Source organism: Carassius carassius, chromosome 5 (genome assembly GCF_963082965.1).
Source record: "Carassius carassius chromosome 5, fCarCar2.1, whole genome shotgun sequence".
NCBI classification, from domain to species: domain Eukaryota; kingdom Metazoa; phylum Chordata; class Actinopteri; order Cypriniformes; family Cyprinidae; genus Carassius; species Carassius carassius.
In genome coordinates, this window is record NC_081759.1 from 36,410,759 (window position 1) to 36,431,244 (window position 20,486).

Here is a 20,486-nt window from a genome sequence, read left to right on the forward strand (position 1 = left end):
TGTTAAGGTTAGGGTTAACCCTGCTCCATAATGCTCACATCGTCTCATTTTGGGTAAAAATAGAAAAAAAATACTATAGTAATTTGTAACACAGTAACTTGAGTAGTTTTTCAGCAAACTCCTTTTTTACTCTTACTTGAGTCATATTATTTTTCAGTAATTTTACTTGTACTCAAGTAAATTATTACTTAAGTAGCAGTACTTTTACTTAAGTACAATTTCTACAAATTTTGTTTAAAATATATCTCCTACTCTCAGGTTCACATAGGGAGGTGAAATAATCCTTTGACATGGTTAAAAATAATTCATGGTTCCTGTCACCGATCACTTTTAGTTATCAGATTGATATGGAAAGTTGCGCTCTACTTTTGTGGTCTTAAACGCTCGTTTTTTGGGTCAACATATTTTAAAAACTTAGTTTTGTATTTTACCTTGTTTACTGTACACCTTGTCGCACAGCAGCTTTTAGATATTGTTCTCAGTCAGAAATGTCAAGGACGCAGCTTCCCGCCATACAAAGTAATTTACTGTCATAACTGCATTATCATGATGCTACAACAAAATGTATCATGAATTTATAGCTTGCAACAAAAAAAGGCACATTCGTTTATTGTGAATAATCTCGAAGCAACAATGAAACTTTATTCAAGCTTTGTTATCCTAAGCAAAATCTTCACATCCTGTGTTTCAGGTGTTCAGTTTCTTGGTGCTTTGTGCTGCTACTAAGAAGTATAACAGGGCCAGCACAGGCTCTGTTGGTGACCTAGGCGAGATTTTAGATCCCAACCACTAAAACCTGTAAATGTAGATATTTCAAAACTTTACTATAATATTACAAATAACTGATAAGTATTAACACAAATAAGTAGTAAACAAATTGTTATATCAAATTGAAATGTTGAAGAGCCTTGTAGGAATTTTATGAGTGAATCTGTTAAATTAACTTATAGAAGAGACCAGACATGAGTTTCTCCCACAACTATGCCTACGGTGACCTAGTACTTATTACAACAAAGAGAATATGAGCAATATAAAATGCCTAAAATAGTCTGACAACAAACGCAACAAAATGAAAGTTAATATTTTGTATTTTAAATGTAGATGTTAGCCATCTAGCTATCTAGTTAGTCTTATCAGCATACCCATACCTTTTATTTAAATTTTGTGCATACAGTGGAAAATGACAGACTTAAACTTATTTCATTTTTTGAATGCTAGATTATAGTCCTAGTCATGGTCTCTTTTTAAAGAAATTTAGACAATATTTTGGTGAATTAAAAGCAAGCAGTAACTTAACTGAAATTAAAACTTTACAAAAGCTTACATTTATTTTATAGAAAATAAAGTAAAATTAAATAAGCAGTTAACTTAAGCAAAATCATTCCATAGTGTCAGTGTTAAAGTCCCCCTATTATGGGTAATGAAAAGTTCATATTTTGGTTTTGGGTGTCCACAACACCAGGTTGACATGCATGCAAGGTCAAACAAAAATTTAATTGTCTTAAAATATGCATTTATTTGTCCCTGTTTTGCTCAATGACTCCCAAACAATTCGCTTAACGATTAATTTTTCCAATCCCCTCCTTTGCGTGATGCTAAACTGTGTTGATTGGTCTGATGACGCGGTCTGTCATGATTGGTCTTCAGCACAGGTCAATAACAGAACGCTCATCAACATTACTGAGCCTACAGCTCAGTGGTAAACTATTAGTAAACACCCAAACAGCCATGACATATGCGTTAGTCCAATGCAGAAATGTCTCCGGTTACTGCCATAACCTCGGTTCCCTGAGAGATGGGAACGAGACATGGCATTAACGCCTTGGGGACTCCCTTCCTTCCTAACCTACCTGAAATTTTATTGCACAATGCCAGTGACGTTAAAACTCTCACTGGCCAATTCCAGCCAAGACGGAGAATGGGGTTGGGGTCCCGCCATTAAATACTGCAGCGTATTTGCGACATAAACTCAGAATCTTCCGACTGAACTTTGCTTGTGACAAAATCTTCAGCGGGGGGAATGCATACAGAATGGCATTCGACCACGGCATCGTGAGTGCGTCCCCACCCAGGGGAGAGTGTGACGGAGAGAAGAACAGAGGGCAATGGTTGTTCTCCTCTGTCACAAACAGGTCTACCTCTACTTTCCCAAACCGTTCCTAGATCAGCCTCACTGTCCCAGGGTTCAGTCTCCATTCTCCATGAGGAATCCCGTTCCTTGAAAGCATATCCGCGACACTGTTCAAGCATCCCGGAACATGCACTGCTCGAATGGAGAGCAGATGGTGATCGGCCCACAGCAAAAGGCGTGTTGCCTGTCTTTAAAGGGCTGTCAAGTGTACTCCACCCTGGCGGTTTATGTACGATACCACCGACATGTTGTCCGTGTGAATCAAGACGTGATGCCCCCGGACTTGCATGAGAAAATTCAGAAGAGCCCAAAAAAAAAAATGCTTTCAGCTCAAGGCGATTTATGTGCCACTTCCTCTCCGACTCTGTCCAGTAGCCAGAGGCCGGTAAGCCGTCGCAGTGAGCTCCCCAACCTGTTGTCGACGTGTCCATCGTGACCACATTCCGCCGTGTGACCAGACCCACCCTGGCACTGCGTTGGTACAAGTCGGGGTTCTGCCATGGTTTCAGCGAGCATAAGCACCTGCACGTGACCACAACGCTGGCATGGTTCGTTTTCCACGCCCTTCTCGGTACTTGTGTTTTCAGCCATAACTGGAGGGGACGCATATAGAGAAGACCGAGGTGACAGACTGTCAAGGCCACTGCCATCCATCCCAAAAGCCTCTGATATTCCTTAAGTGCTACGAGACGGCCCAGCCTGAATTCATTCAGAGTGGACATTAAATCTTGTAATGTACCCCTAGATACATGATTGTCTGGCTGGGGCGTAACATGCTTTTTTGTTTGTTCACACAGAAACCCAAACGTAACAGAGCATATTTGTGGCTGTTGAGCACATCTTCTGAATAGGCCAAGACCAACCAATCGTCCAAACAATTCAATATGCGCATTCCACTTGCTCTCAGAGGAGAAAGTGCTGCGTCCGCACACTTTGTAAATGTACGAGGTGCCAGTCCTATCCCGAACGGCATCACTGCACTGATACGCTATGCCTTGAAACACAAATCTCAGAAAGCACCCTGCACTGCGTCCAAGTAAAGGAATCAAGAATCATGACGCAATTATAATACATGGGATGAATTGCGCTATTCTGCAGCTGTCGTCCCACCATCCTATTGCAGAGAGAAATCACAGAGGGCGATAGTCCTCCGGTCCCTAATGGCCTGCACTGAGAATTTCTCATGGGCGAGACCCAGGCAACTGATGCAGAACTCGTGGGTGTCCGGGGCCTCGATAGGTCCCGAACACAGCATGCAAACATTTGACATGCTGGAACACCAAGAGGGAAATCTGTCTTCTTGCATCTTCTCTAAAGCTGTCTTCAGTAGGATACATGAAAGAGAAATATTCTGAGTTTATGCCGCCAATACGGCGCATTATATAGTGGTGGGTCCCCACCCACATTTGTCGTTTTGGCTGGCATTGGCCAGTGAGAGTTGAAACTTCACTGGTGTTGTGCAATAAGTTTTCAGTTAAGCTGGAAGGAAGGGAGTCCCCAAAGGCGTTAACGCCATGTCGAGAGACCGTTCTCGAGAGGGAATGTATTGATCAAGCACTGCAATTTGTACACCAACGTACTGCTCTATTCTTTATCAGAACTACAAGTAATAATAACAACAAACATCCGTTATTCATCCATACATTTCTAGACAATTGCAAGTGATATTGCAGATATTGCTGTTAGACAGAGACCTACAAGCTATGCGGAGCGAACACAATACACATAACTAAATATGTATTTTGCATGTTACAGTAAGCTTCAGAGTACATGATGGCAACAGTATTTAAAATAATTACTCCACTTTTAGAATAAAAATATCCTGATAATTTATTCACCCTCATGTCATCCAAGATGTTCAAGTCTTCCTTTCTTCAGTCAACTTTATATAATAAAACTTCTTAATTTATCTTAATTAATTTATTAATTTATTTTATTTTATTTTTTATTATACACTTTTTGCTCGTCTTGTCTAGCTCTGCAATGCCCATGCATACTGTGTACAATGGTTTAAGACAGGGTATGTCTAAAAACTCCCAATACTTTTTTCCTCCAACTTCAAAATCCATCCTTGCATGTTTGCTTTGTTTACACTGGGTTGGTGCTTCTGCAGCGATTTTGGATGATTTTGAAGTTGGAGGAGAAAATGAGTAGGGAGTTTTTTGACATACCCTAACAGAATTCCCCTCACAGTGCAGAGCACAGTGTCTTCTCCACAGGAACATGCCACGGTGTTTGAGGTAGGAGAGGTTCGAGTTTTCCCTGGGTCGGCGCACAACAAGTGGGTGGGCATAAATATGCTAATGTTTCATTTTGACATCACCTTGAAACAGCGTTTTAAAAACAACTTGTTTTCATGACTCTGAGTCAAGACAATAACTTTACACGGTGCACTTTTAGATTTAAAACTTTGCAGGATGTTTTCATACACCAACTGTGTTACACACTGCATGATAGGTAATTTTAAAAAAGCCATAATGGGGCACTTTAAGATGTTCTAAAAAGGCTATTTCAAAATACTACATAAACATATGGTCTTAAACATCATGGGTTGTTAATAGATAGATAGATAGCAAGAGAGAGAAATACAGTGGTTGACTTGAATAAAATACATTCTGGAGGGATGGTGTGGTCAGTTTTTGGGGGGGAAGTTTATTTAATGAAAAATTATCTACTATTTTTAAGCATTACTGAAATGGAGGAATTTGGTTCAATACTGCTAATTAAACAATATTTTACTGAATGTGTTTTTGTGCTGGCACCTTTGCTGGTTGAGGTCTGTCATTGATAAATAAAGATGACAACAAAACCACCTGTAGATGGCATTTATAGATGTTTATTAAATTATTTATGAAATCTTTCAAATCAAACGATTTGAATCACTGGCTCACATGATTCATTCAAAAACAGATTCATTCAAGGAATGAAACTCCGCGTTGCTATACACTGTTGTATAAAATTATTAACATGTTTATGTGCTGATATTCAGAAAAGTACATTGTTTGTGCAATGAATATAAAAACATACAATTATATATTTTTTTTATTTCATTGCATTCTAATGGGCTTCATCGCACAGTGAATGCTTCACTCTCAAGGTGTTTTTGTTTTTTACTCGTCATGCTTTTTTTGTTGACACAATGTTACAGCTATCCTATCGTCTCTCAGTCCCTCACAGTCATACATACAGCACAATGACATTATGTCGGGAATGTCTTCAGATTCTAATCAAGGAAAAATACCTTCTGTTGACTTCTTGTTGCGCTTGAACCATTTTGCCTGAAAAATTATGGAAACTTGCTTCAGCTTGCTGCTTGTTACAATTCCGAGTTCTGATTGGCCAACTGGCGTTATCTAGTACATGATATATATGCGTGTATACAATATACATATACATATATATACAATATACATATATATATATATATACAATATACATATATATATATATATGTATATTGTATATGTGTATATATATGTATATGTGTATATATATATATATATATATATATATATATATATATATATATATGTATATGTATGTACAGTACAGACCAAAAGTTTGGAAACATTACTATTTTTCATGTTTTTGAAAGAAGTTTCTTCTGCTCATCAAGCCTGCATTTATTTGATCAAAAATACAGAAAAAACAGTAATATTGTGAAATATATGTATATATATATATATATATATATATATATATATATATATATATATATATATATATATGTATATGTGTATATATATAATACCACACACGGTTCGGCACGCGCTGAGACCCGGTTGGTTCAACTTAAATATGACAAAGTACCTGTAATGTGGTTTGCTATAAATAACACGTAAAACAAAAACCCCTGATAAATATATATGTATTTTTTTTTCTCTGATTTCTTTTAGAAATGATACTTTAGGAGCACATAAATATCACAACTATTTTAACTGCATACACCATGCATAATTAATGCGTTATGATGATGTATTATACTTGCGTCATGACGCAGAATGTGTTTAAATTAGTCCAACATGACATGTTGTCCAAACGAAAAAAAATTTTCGTTAATGTTTTCGTTGATTCACGCTACAGGACTTAGATCGCTGTGCTGTTCAGACTACATGACTTAATTGTCAACAATTTGATTAATGGATTATTTAGTCAGTTATTCAAGTTCTCCATTCTATTAAAATTGGGGCTACTCTGGGAACGTTCTCCATAGGCTCTTTGTACTCCGCAATAGCTCCCTTCATTCTACTCTCATTCCATTGATTTAGCTTCTTATTTCTCTCATTTCCCTCTCTCTCTTCCTCACGCTTTCTGTTGCCATCTCTTTTCCTGATGCTTTGGTGCCATTGTATTCTGTAATACATTTCATTGAGTTAATTAAAGGCCATAGATATTTTCATATTTTAGCTTAGGGTCTGCGTGTACAGGGTGTGCGTGTACAGGGTGTGCGTGTACAGGGTGTGTGTTTGTGGGTGTGCGTGTGTCTATGTACAGAACATTGTCAGTTGTTGAAAAATAAATAATAATAAAAAGTTCAACACTTTAATACATATTTTGTTGCTTGAATGGATCACAAACATAATTTGACAACAATTAAGAACATTGTATTATTTATGACAGATTTATGTCCTTAACATTAATCTAGTCAGAATCCTGTCACTGACCTTATTATGCAATTGCCAGGGGAGCTTCTTGATTGACAAGTGCCCCACCCCTTTCTGTGTAATTACAGTGCATTAATTAATCCCACTCAAAAAAAAAAAAAAAAACATTTTAGGTATTCACCAAAATTAATTAAAACAGTGAAATGCAAACTCAGAATATGATGCAAACCTGCAATAATTAAATGTTAAATTAAATAAATGTATCTAATCCCATTTTATTAACCAGTGTCTTTGCTGATGACCTTTGATGATACTTTGGTACGTACTAATAAGCAAAAATGACTTTAGATAAACTAACAATTGTGCTTTTTTTTTTTTTTTTTTTTCTTCTTTTTTTTGTAGAAGAGTGTTGAACCTTCTTCTCCTGTGTTCTACTGTACAGACGTGAATTTACTTTTCCTTCAGGTTTATTCATTAAACTTTTTGGTGTGAAAGAGCTATTACATTTGCAATACATATAACTTTTTATGTTAAAAACAATCAAGCCCTGCTCATATTTAAAAAGTAATGCAAAAGAAATTTAACACATTACTTTCCGTAACTAAGTAACGTAATTAGTTTACATAATTAGCTTTTTAAAGGAATAACGCAATATTGTAATGCATTACTTTTAAAAGTAACTTTCCCCAACACTGTTCATATATCATTAATTGTTCATGCAAAAAATAATCCGTGCATAAGTGGATCAGGTGACACACGTGCATTAATTGACGTCTAGTTCGAGTCGATCTTTTTCGGTTCATTTGGATTTCGATACTTCATTTTCGCAGTTTACAGAATTAAACGTCCCACACACACACAACTACCAACGAACAAGGCCCAGTGCAATTAATTAATGTGTACAGGATTTAAAAAAAATCGCATATGTGCGTCACTACGAATGCTTTTCAACCGGTTTCTGCAGAGTTGAGAATTACATTAATGTGCAGCATTTTGTTCAAATAGATGCATATTTGTGAATACAAATGTTATAGTTTGTATTAAAGTATCATCCTTTGTGCATGTAGTGATTAAAATGTGCATTTGTGGATCAGGCGTCACGCGTACATTCACGTCTCTTCTGAATCGATTCTATTTGAATTGAGACTTTCGTTACGCCCTTTTAGGCTTGCCCCAATCCACACACACAGCCTCGCAGCTGAACCTAAGAAAATCAGCGACCACTAGATGGCACTAGCCCTACTTACATGTGCGTATTCCATTGAGAATGGTTTCATGAATGTTTGTGTTTTCTTTGTTTCTTTTTGGTTTGGCTATTCTCCTCTACCATAGAAATATAATAAATGTTTTAGTGAACTTGTTCTTAACTTGTCTTAAGACTCAATATCTTCTATTCATTTTGCCTTGTTTTTTTTCTGTAGGCCTAATCCAACCTCACGTTGTCAGTTATTCCTTCCTTGTGTTTTTATTATTGTTAAACTGTTTGATTACCGTTTTTATTATTAGACTGTAAAAAATCATGGAGCTTCGCGACATCACCCGTACGTTTCTAAATAGCGTTTTCTTGAAGCGCAAAGTGGGCGGCACACAAGGCACATATCAGTTAAATAAATATCAAAGAAAAATCAAAGAAAATTCATATAAATAAATAAGAAGGGGTCTCTTCATTCCTCTTCTAAGGGTGCTTTCACACTTGGTTCACTTGCCTGGTCCAAACTCGAGTTCGGTTGCTCCCCCCTGCCCCCACTGGACTGTGTTCATATTCTAATATTTGAGTCCGAACCGCGGTTCGCTTGCGTCATCAAGCCAGCAGCTGTTTACCCCGTTGCTTGGTAACGACAGCGAAGGAGAAGGCGGCAAATTCATAACATTACTCTCTGCACTTTTATGTATTACGTTTTTGAACTGTTCGTTTTGTTTATAAAGCTTCGGTACATAACGGCACTTGCATCTGTCTTAAGAATGTACTGAAAATGCTATAAAGAACGTTGAAGGCGAACATAAATGAGATGTACAGCTCTCTGCTTGCAGCGCGTTAGTCACGCTCATCAGGAAAGTGAGTGAAACACACACACACAAACACACATTTTCATCAAATAATTTATTAAAAGCGGTTCACTTCCGCAATTTGGTATGATTGCGTTCACATAAGCAGCGAACCGTACCAGAGTTCACATGAATCATACCCCAGACCACCGTTTTTAAGTGGACTCGGGTACGGTGCGCAGGTGCGCACCAAAAGTGCTAGTGTGAAAGCACCCTAAGAGACCAAAGTCTCTCATTATTCCTGCAAATTTTTGGGCCTTTTTCATTTTCATACATTCCAATGATGGAAAGTAATTACAAATAAAGTCTCTTTTGAATACAGAAAAATAAGGTTTTATCTTCATACATTTGCATTTTTGAATGAAAAATGTTCCCAGAATCAACAATACATTAATAAAAAAAATTATAATAATTTTTATCATCCAATATCATTCCAAACATAACATGTTTCCTGACAAAAGTGGGCAGTGAATGAATCTTTGTCTCTAACCAATAAGACATATTTTCCCAGAAAATATTTGAAAACTAAACCATTTCACTTGATGGATTTATACCACTGAATATTTTAAAATGAGTTTCCTTAGCTTTAGGAGCCACCGGAAAGCTAATATACTTTGTTTGCAACTTTTTTTTTTACAGATGATTTATCATAAACTTGCAAAACACTGTCATGATACAGAAGCTTCGGATATAATATGGAATTTAAACAAGAGCAAATAAGTTTGTTTGGAAGCATTGCTCTAAAGTCATTGCCATTGAAGAAAAGGGATGGGAGTTCAGAAGGTCATCTGGCATATTGACAGAAGTGTTATATATCAAATTTATAAAACTTTTTGGAATGGCATTTAAAACACACTCAAATTGTTTGCGTTCACACTGCAAATTATATTTAGAACAAAAATCTTTAAAAGATAAGACTTCCATTTTCATCCATTAAATGAAGAACTGACCAAACACCTTTTTCAAGCCAATCAAGAACACAAAAAGACTTGTATAGAGACATAACAAATCTATTGTTCCATATGGGTATTTTATGTGGAGTAAAACTGTGGTTCTATAGTAACTTCCAATATAACAAAATCTGATGGTGAAAGGAAGATACAGGAAATACAAAACCAGAAGCTAGTTTCATTTGTTATAAAATTAAGCCATTTGACCTTCAACATTCCATTTATACAATAGAAGTCAAAGGCTTGTAAACCACCATTTTCAGAATCTTGTATAAGTTGTGCTCTCTTTATGTAGTGCACACGTTTCCTCCATATAAAATTGAAAATAATTTGATTAATTAACTTAATAACTCTATTAGAAATAGAGAGACAAGATGCAGGATGGATACACAGAAGGACTTTCCATTTTAGTAAATCTTCCAAAAACAGACAAATCTCTTTGCATCCATGCATCAAGTCTTCCTTTACATTCATTCCATCTATTCCAGACATTTTGCTTTCCATCAAGACCTCGTCTTTAGAAATGATTATTCCTAAATATTTGACTTAATCGGGATATTATATACAGTTTTAAGGGGCATTCATATATGTTAATAATTTCAAATTTGCCAATATAAACTTTGAACCAACAAAATTAGTTATACAAAAATAATTATATCAATTACTTTGGGAATTTGTTAAAGATCTTTTAAGAATATTGTTGTATCGTCAGCCAATTGACTAAGTAAAATTTTCTGTCCAAACACATTTAAACTTTCAACATTTGAGTTTTTAATTAAGAGAGCTAACATCTCTGTAGCCAGAATAAATAATGAGGGTGAGATGGGACAGCCTTGTTTAACTCCTCTCTTGACATCAAATCTGGGTGAAGTACCTGTTGGTGGAGCAATTGAGCTATTTGTATAGAATAATCGAATAATTTTCACCAAACCCATACATTTTTAAACATTTAAAAATAAAAGAATGATCTAACATATCAATTGCTTTATAGAAATCTAAAAATAAAATAACCCCATCATCCTCTATTTCTGCATTATACTAGAGCAAGTCCAGAACCAATCGAATATTATTAGGTATAGATCAGCCTCTAATGAATCTAGTTTGTGTCACCCCAATAATTTTGGCTAAACTGTGTTTTAAACGGTTATTATATATGTGGGTTAGTAATTTATAGTCATTGTTTAGTAAAGTTATAGGTCGCAAATTGTCTAACAATCTGCAGTCTTTTCCTGGTTTGGGAATAAGCGTGATAAGGCCTTGTCTCATTGAACTATAAAACCAAAGTTTTAGTCATTTCCTGAAAAGTTGCAAAAAGAAATTCCATGAAGACCCAAAAATGGCGATTAAAAATTAGACATAAAACCATCTGGGCCAGGTGATTTATCTAATGACAAAGACATAACAGCAGAGTCAAGCTCTTCAATTGTTAATTCTGCATCACATACAGTATCAGTTTGAATTGGTCATCTATATTAGGGACAAATTGTCAAATTTTTTCATAGAGAGAATAAGGGTCTAATATTGAAGAGGATGACTAATATAAAACCTGATCAAATTTGGCGACTTCTTTAGCTATTAATTGTGTATTAGAAAACTCTGCCCCGTTAATAATTAAAGTTTTAATATTTTCTTTCATGAGGCTTTTTTCCAGTCTGCAGAAATAAGTTTTTCTCCCCTTTTTCCATCCACTTAGCTCTTGATCTAATACAGTATATGTCCCCTGAGCTTTTCTCATATAAATTTCATCCAACTGTGATTGCAAAAGTAACAATCTTGATCTATCTTGACCTATCTAAAATTGTATATATATTCTGCAGTTCTATGAATGTAATTTTTGATATTTCATCATAAATATTTTGACAAGAGACACAACCAATGACTTTTCAATTCATTTTGTCAAATGTGAACATTTTGTTTAGAATTTCATAAATGGTTTTTAACAATGTATGTAGTGAAGGACAGCACATAATGTGTTAAATAATACATGTTTACACACCTTTGTGCAAACCTTTCTGACACATTTACTGTGTTAAAATCAACACAATGAATAAGTAAAAATTAACAAAAAACGTTGTCCCAGAACTCACCCATTAATGTGTAAATTGACAGTTGTCATGAAGGGCAAAATTAGCTATATAGACCAAAATAATATTTTGAAACCGGCTGTAAACATGTTTTTTTTCTCTGCTGTAAAGTTGGGGATTTTAACAAGGCGGAGTCTATGGGATTGACTCCCTTTGCAGCCAGCGGCCAGTTGACCAATTACAGTTTATAAGTCACTTCCATGTTGTTTTCACAAGAGAGACTGGAAGTTTGCCACTTCGACCTCAACCCAGGCCTTGCTCTTTTATTGGCTGTAGCTTGAGCCACCTGTAAGGGAAACAGGTCAATTTAGCTCAAAGGGAATCATTTAAGATTTTAAAGGGAATTTGAACAGAATCACTGTTTCACGGCTGATCAACTGAGACGCCCTGCGATTCACTGAACGAGCCATTTAACATCAAATCTGCGCTGGATATTATTATCCAAAGTATAGTGAAAACACTATCAATTAGCACAGTAACAAGATCGGCAGTTTAAGACATTAACTTGTAAGCACAAAACACAAGATACTTCTCTTTTCAATATGAATAAGGCTTTATTAGATAAATCTAAGACATATCAACTAATCTAACATATAAACGGTGCACTCACACATTCACACAAGTTGCAGGAAGATCGAAAGTTAGGGAAGAATGAGTTTAAGAGAATAGAAATGTGGAATCCCAATTTTACAGCAATACGTTAAATTGCATAGACATGAACAACCATCAATCACTTAATTAGCCCTCGCATTGAGTTCCTCAATGACGTTAAAATTATATTAGATACACCAGTGCAAATCAGTCTGGAGGTACATTGCCTGTGTTCCCTTTGTTGTCAAAGCAGATTCAAGCACATACATATGAAACATGAATATGTATCCTTAAGCTATCCAATAGTTATTAAAAGACATACACAATAAGTGATTATAACATGATAGTCAAATGTGTGGGTTACATATAAATGAATATGGAGTGAAGCGATGGACTGATATTCATTTATAAGTCTTTTTGAGTTCATTTTGGTCTATATATGTAGAAAAGACAGTTTCTGTGTCATTATCTGACAAAGATTTCTGTGGAGACCAGAGGTTCAAAGGCCCCCCCCTTAGGAATTTCAGTCTGGTTCTGCTAGGTGGGGGAAGTGTTTAAGGATATTGTGTATAACTCTCATGGGTTTACACGTGATGTCCGGTGTTGCATCTCAATTACGAACAACAAATTTGACAATCTCTTCTCCGAATTGAAATTGTCAATAATTGTTCTAGTGGTGTTAATGTTGAAAGCTGTTCTGTGAAAGAGTTGGTTGGTTGGTTATCTTGCTTGGGACTTGTGGCACAGAATGTTTTATGACTTCCTGTTGCCTTACTGAGGAATTCGGCTCGTGTTTCAGCCAAAGTCCTGATCGACTCTTTAATTTGTCTGATTCGGGTCAGATCCGCTACACACCTGACACCACGTGATGTCGATTCGGCCAACCGGTCCAGATATTTAGCATGTTAGATATTTGTTTGGTGTCTGAGAGGTGTCAGTAGATGCGTTTCCACTGTCGGGCCAAAAGCAGGCGTGCCAGGGCCAGTCGCGTTTCCACTTCCGTTGCTTAATCGTGCCTCGTCTGGGCTTCCTCGGGGCCAACCATACTGTATAAAATATATGGACGTAGTGTCCGTGATGTCACCCGTAGTCTCCTGAAGAGCATTTTTGAAGCTCAAAATGTGCAGAGCACGCCTTCGCCATCTTGGCAGGGCATCACCGCGCGACTCTCCCGGATAATTGAAAATGGACAAAAAGGTGGGAGCTGGTTGCTGAAGCCACGCCCACCTAGCTTGACAGAGGTGACAACAGTGGCAATCCACCTGTCACTCAAGTGACCACGCCCTTAATTATGCTATTTTAAGGCTTAATATAATTTAAACAGATGAGTTGAAAAATTCACCCCCCTCACAGTTGTCATGAAGGGGGAAATTATCTATATAGACCAAAATAATTTTTTGAACCAAGCTGTAAAAAAAATTTCTGCTGTAAAGTTAGGCATTTTAACATGGAGAGTCTATGGGACTGACTCCCTTTTGCAGCCAGCCTCAATTGGCTAGTCAATGAATTACAGTTTTAGTCATTTCCTTGTTGACTTCACCAGAGAGAGTGAGGGGTTGCCGCTCGGGGCAACGGCCTGGGATTTCTGGCTCGACGAAAACCAAAGCGAGCCAGCTGGGGCTAGAGGAGTGGTTATGAACAAAGGCAGATCATTTGGTGTCAAGATGAGTTCATGCACATCAGCAATGAGATGTCTGGAATACGGAAACATTATACTGAAGGTTTTGTTGTGTGAAGAAAAAAAAAAAACTTTTTTCAGTATGGCCCTGATCCTATTTAAACAGGCGCCAAACAGTTTCTCTTATTTACAGAGGTCTTGTAATTTCTTAGAAGTGAAAGAGAGAATGTCAACTGTAAAATGAAACTTCTTACATTACTAACATGACAGATATATCAGTCTTACCATTTTCATAATTTATCACTTTGGGTTTGTCCAATAGTTGACTGAATACACTCCATAGGTTAGATAGAATTTTAGGCAGATTAAATTGATCCTTAGCTATAGTTTTTGCAATGATGTACTACTGTATGAAGGTCCTATACATCATGTCATTTTCACAACTCACTACTTTCAAAACTGTTGTTTAACTATACTACAATACTTCTGTCCTAGTCTCATTTTCATTCCTATCCAAAATTAAATGACGCTACATGACTAAGCATTCATAAGAAAATGGATATATAGTAACAGATTTAACCCTTAGAAGCTTTTCTAAATGTGCGTGTTTGCTACAGTATTTGGATGTGTAAGAAGATCAATGTAACACTTCAAACTAATGCAGCAGGATTTTAATTTTTCTTTGCATTAAATTTGATAAGTAAATTCCCTCAGAAAAAAAATGTGATCAGCTTCACTTTATCATTCATGTTCTGTTACTATGTTTCCTCACAGACTCATTTTTTTGGGCTCCAAGTCGATCTCGATCGGGTAAGTTTTTTTTCCCTCTCAAATGTAACCACACCCATCAAAACATTCTTTAGTAAATAGCTATGAAACACAACCAGTTAATACTGTCTTATTACTGTTTCTGGAAATAAAGTTTCTGTAAAATTTCTGTTTCTTTGTAAAGGCAGCATGCATGCTTAAAAGAGATATGATAAAAAAAAAAAAGAATAATAATCAAAGAAGGGATGCAGTGTTTCTGCATTGTAACTTTATCTCCGTTTCAGATATAAAGAGATAAGATTATGCCCTAAGTAAGTACTCTCACTTCTCATACACTCTCAAAACATACACCCATATAATTTACAGGAGCACAAATACACATTTATGTACATACTGTTCTCTCAAACAGTACAACAAACAGTACATCAAACTATTCCAAATTATTTTAAGAATGCTTTGTCTCATACAGGATGTTCTTGAATGCTGTTTATGAATGGAGATAGTAAATAGCATAGAACACAAAAAATAAATATATAGATTTTTTTCTGTGTAAAGGTGTGAACATTATTTTAATAAGACAGAAACGTACTTTCCTATCTTAATAGCAAATTGACTTGTGGGGATTTAAAGAGTTAGAAATATATTGAGTTGCATTTAACCCAGAAAATTCCTTTTACATTCCACATACTTAAACAACTGATAAGGCTTTGTTTAAATTTACACAATTTGTTATCAAATGAATGTAGTAGGCCACTATATATACTCTGTAAACATACAAATACGCTCACATACTTGCCTATAAATGATTTGGACCATAGAGGTTTACCATTGCCCACAATTAAAGGTGTAATAGATTTTGGAAAATGCTAACATTAGCCTGATAGCACTGAAAGCGAACGTCCCACCCTCCCTGCAATTGCCGTCCAAAACCACGCCCCCTGAACGCATTTATGGCACCAGAGACAACATTACTACCATAGGCTACATCAGTGGTTCCCAATTCCAGTCCATTTTCTGAAGTGAAGTAAACCCCTGCTCAGGGAGTAGGGAGCAATGACCACAGTGTAGGGATCATATCGATTAGAACACAGTTCATTCATGTAGTTCGAGTTGGTCATCTGAATCGTCATCGTAATCGGTGTGTGTTGGTCATCTGAATTGGGTGTGTTAACTAAGCGAGTCATGTAAAATATGTGTGCGATCACTAGAATTGGGAACCGCTGGGCTACATCATGTTATTAACCAATGAGAAAACTTTAAAAGTACTACAATACCAGGAAGGAAGACCGGGTTGTTGACGTTTGTCTGCCATTCTAACTCTGTCTGCACAGCATGCGTGAATGCGCTTATGACGTATTCTGTCTGCGCGAACAGCGTGCGCAGAGGTATGCAGATACATACGTTGACAGGCAGGTATGAAAGCTATTTAAAACACACCCCCCGAGCATTTTGATTGGATTTCTTGGTCCTACACCTTCCACAGAATATAGATAAATATACAGATAAATAAATTTAATCCACTTAACTTATTGATTGCTATCGGGATGTGAAGAGACTTTCAACCAGTATAACAAAAAGAATTCTGAAGTCAATCACCTATTGCAACTTTAAAATGGTAGATTACATGTTTGTTGTTATGTAGCTCTATCACACACACATGTTATTTTTGTCCACACATTCTGTGGACACATAGAATAGAAAATAATAGAAACATACAAACACAACAAAAGTTTTAAAGGGGTCCTATTGCGCTCTTTTACAAAGTCTTGATTTTGTTTTGGGGTGTACAAGAAAAGGCTCTCACACTAGGTTGTTCGAAAAACGAAATTTTCACATTTTACATTATTACAACACCTCTCTCCCCAGTCTGGCATGAACGGCTCGAATAGTTGCTGTATCCAATGAAAGCCCGGCTTCTGAAATATGAAACATGCGGTGATTGGTTAGCTGGGCCAGGGTGTGTTGTGATTGGCATCACTCTGTGCCTGGTCAGAGAATGTAATGCAACAAGCGTCAACCTCCCGCTCTCTTTCGTGAAGTCAACACAGAAGTGACGCATGTTTACAGCCTGGTTAAAACTTATTTTGGTCTATATAGCTAATTTAGACTATGGGGGGTGAATTTTTTATAACTAGTACATTTAAATTATATTATGCCTTAACCTTTTAACTGTCACCCCCATTTTTGAACATAGACGTGAAAGTACACTATTCACACTTAAATTGTTATAATTCATAAATGCTTTTGAATACAGACCAAAGGTTGGTCTCTTTTTAAAGACAATCTGCAGATTATTGCAGAAGTGAAATCATTTCAAAAAAATGAAAGTATAAACAAGTTATAGAAGTTTAAACTTACTGTAAATAAATTTATTATTTAATTTTTATTATATTTTAAATAAAATAAATATTTTATAAAATGTTTAAATCCAAAATTGCTATAAAATTAAAGCCATATGTCTAAATAAGTTGTGTTCCAAATTTGAAGTTGATATAAAAAAAATGTAGGTTCATATGCAATTTTGTTTAGGCGTTATACCACAAAAAGCCACCGGGTGCCATTGAAACTCCATTGAATTTTTTGGATGCATTTTTCTGTCACAAATGTATCAATTTCTCTCTCAATATTATGTCTATGACAAAATAACCACCAAATATGGAATCTTGAGACTCAGACCTTTTCAACGATATGTATTTTGTCAAGATTATGAAGTTTTGATTCTAAAAGACCATAATATATTTGGAATATGACCCCTCCCACTAAGGGGGGGGGGGGGCACGCTAAAATATTTTAAAGTACGATTTCCATGGTAACGCAGTGTCCGATTTCAAAATGGTTTTCATGGGATGAATTTGGAGTATTTAAGCTTTCAAATGATATATAATTTATGATGATTACTAAAACATGTGATAGGGAAAAAGGAAGCGGAGTAGATTTTTTGTGACCGGTCAGAACGCCTGTTATGATGTATGTTTTGAGGTGCACTCTTTTTATAAATTAATATTTTACTGTTCCTTCATAATTTTTAACAACAAAAAGGGGTCAAATATCTATTAAGGAGTCCTAGACCTTTCCAACGATATATAGTTTGTCATGATTAGATTAGGATATAATTGTAATATATTGAAGTAAATTTAGGCGTCCCGTATACGGGACGGTGACAGTTAACAGGTTAAAGTTCTGCATAATTAAGGGTGTGGCCACTTGAGTGACAGGTGGATTGCCCCTTAGACCACAGTCTAAGGTCATTCCCTTTACCATAGCCGACAGCTGCAAGTTTCAGTGTAAATACTGAATCAAAATCAAATCAATTGGAGCGAGATTTTAACGCGGATGATTGTAACCACTATAAGTTTGTCTGCCTTGGGATAGCTAGCGTGTCTCTGAAATAGTGATTATACTCACTGCCTTCTGTAGTGTAGCCCAACCAGGTCTCGATATTTGTAATATCACAAATCCCGGAAAATATGAGTTGTTCCTTGTGGTTTTTAAAAAGTGATCTAAATAAAATGCTTAATAGACCTAATAGAGCTTTGTAACATTGCAGATCTTTTTTATGCTCAAAACAGCAACAGTACAGAATAAATAAAGTTGAAAAATTTAAAAAGCGTAATAGGACCCCTTTAATATTAAAGAAAGCAGTTATTCACTGATTCTTTATCCCATTTCTTAGCCTAACAAAAGAGCACCAGGAAAACTCGAACTTGCAATCACCACAAGGGTGAGTACAAAAACGTTCATCAACAGTTTTGCTCTTATTTATTTTGACGTTTTTGTGGAGTTGTCGTACAGTAAGCCACAGCTCATGTATGTAATTAACATCTTTATTTTTTATTTCTTCAGGGTTTTTGTCATTCACAACATTTCTTTGAATTGTAGAATTTCTTACCCTCGTTAACATCAAGGACGCAGTTGTGTAGCCTGTCTTTTATCTTCTTGTCAGATTTTGTTTGACACAAGTTTGTAATATTGTTATTAAAATCGTTGCTAGTTGGTTTGGTTCATGACTTTTAATTCTTTATAATGAATGGGAAAAATATATCTGAAATCAAGGCTTCTAAAAAAAGGGCAAGGGCACTATATAAAGATATAAAAGAAATGCATATGAGTCACTACAGAGGACCAAAGAATGTGGGAAGGTGTGTATGGACTGAGTAACTCTCAGGTAGCCTATTGAATAGCTGCATTTCCACTGTCGGGCCTAAAGCAGGCGTGCCAGGGCCAGTCGCGTTTCCACTGTCCCTTCCGGGGCTTGATTGTATCTGGTTGGTACTTTCTCGAGGCCAACGGCCTGGGTTTTTTGGCCCGACGAAAACCTTTGGCCAAAGCTGGCCAGCTGGGGCTAGAGGAGTGGTTATGAACAAAGGCGGAGTTTCTCCACGTCGGCACCACGGATCATTTCATAAAGTTAACAGCTATAACACCAGCATTAAAGACTTTTAAAATAAGTTGAGCTCAAAACTCACTTTCAGGCAGCAGCATTGAGTGTTTGAAATGACTTGATCCGATGTGTATTATAATCACCATACAAGGCAGAAATATTTATAAGCAATGCAAAAGACTATGCATGCTAGCCATTAATGTTATAAAGTAAACAGTAAATACGACTGCTTTAAGAAGTCAGACGTCAGATTCTTATTCCCTATCACAATTGTTTATTTATTTAGTAACATATTTTATCTGTCATGAGTCTCGTCTCGAGTGTTACACAACTCTGTGTAACCTATTTTAGGGAGTAGGGAGCAATGAACACCGTGTAGGGATCATATCGATTGGAACACAGTTCATTCACGTAGCTCGAGTTGGTCATCTGAATCGAGTGTGTTAACTAAGCGAGTCATGTAAAATATGTGTGTGAGCACTGGAATTGGGACCGCTGTGTTATTAACCAACGAGAAAACTTTACTACAATACCAGGAAGGAAGACCGGGTTGTTGACGTTTGTCTGCCATCCTAGCTCTGTCTGCACAGCTTACGTGAATGCGCTTATGACAAGTTGTTCCTTGTGGTTTTTAAAAAGTGATCTAAATAAAATGCCTAATAGAGCTTTGTAACATTGCAGATTTTTTTTATGCTCAAAACAGCAACAGTACAGAATAAAGCAGAAAGCAGTTATTCACTGATTCTTTATCCCATTTCTTAGCCTAACAAAAGAGCACCAGGAAAACTTGAACTTGCAATCACCACAAGGGTGAGTACAAAAACGTTCATCAACAGTTTTGCTCTTATTTATTTTGACGTTTTTGTGGAGTTGTCGTACAGTAAGCCACAGCTCATGTATGTAATTAGCATCTTTATTTTTTATTTCTTCAGGGTTTTTGGCATCCACAACATTTCTTTGAAGTGTAGAATTTCTTACCGTCGTTAACATCAAGTACGCAGTTGTGTAGCCTGTCTTTTGTCTTCTTGTCAGATTTTGTTTGACACAACTTGACACAAGTTTGTAATATTGTTATTAAAATCGTTGCTAGTTGGTTTGGTTCATGACTTTTAATTCTTTATAATGAATGGGAAAAATATATCTGAAACCAAGGCTTCTAAAAAAAGGGCAAGGGCACTATATAAAGATATAAAAGAAATGCATATGAGTCACACACTCAAGGTGTGTATGGACTGAGTAACTCTCAGGTAGCCTATTGAATAGCATCATTTCCACTGTCGGGCCTAAAGCAGGCGTGCCAGGGCCAGTCACGT

The 20,486-nt window shown here is 36.4% G+C and overlaps 1 protein-coding gene and 1 long non-coding RNA gene across 2 annotated transcripts in view; one reads left to right on the forward strand and one right to left on the reverse strand.

Moving 5' to 3' along the window:
• The window catches only part of LOC132141487 (uncharacterized), a 198,737-nt gene that overhangs the window by 159,755 nt on the left and 18,496 nt on the right, over positions 1-20,486 (reverse strand). The gene's annotated exons all lie outside the window — the stretch shown is intronic.
• Positions 1-20,486, forward strand: part of LOC132141485 (globoside alpha-1,3-N-acetylgalactosaminyltransferase 1-like) — a 29,953-nt gene that overhangs the window by 3,500 nt on the left and 5,967 nt on the right. The window contains exons 3-5 of the mRNA XM_059551024.1: positions 14,799-14,834; positions 15,077-15,103; positions 18,466-18,513. Coding sequence (XP_059407007.1) covers positions 14,799-14,834; positions 15,077-15,103; positions 18,466-18,513 — 111 coding nt within the window. The remainder of the gene's footprint in view (positions 1-14,798; positions 14,835-15,076; positions 15,104-18,465; positions 18,514-20,486) is intronic.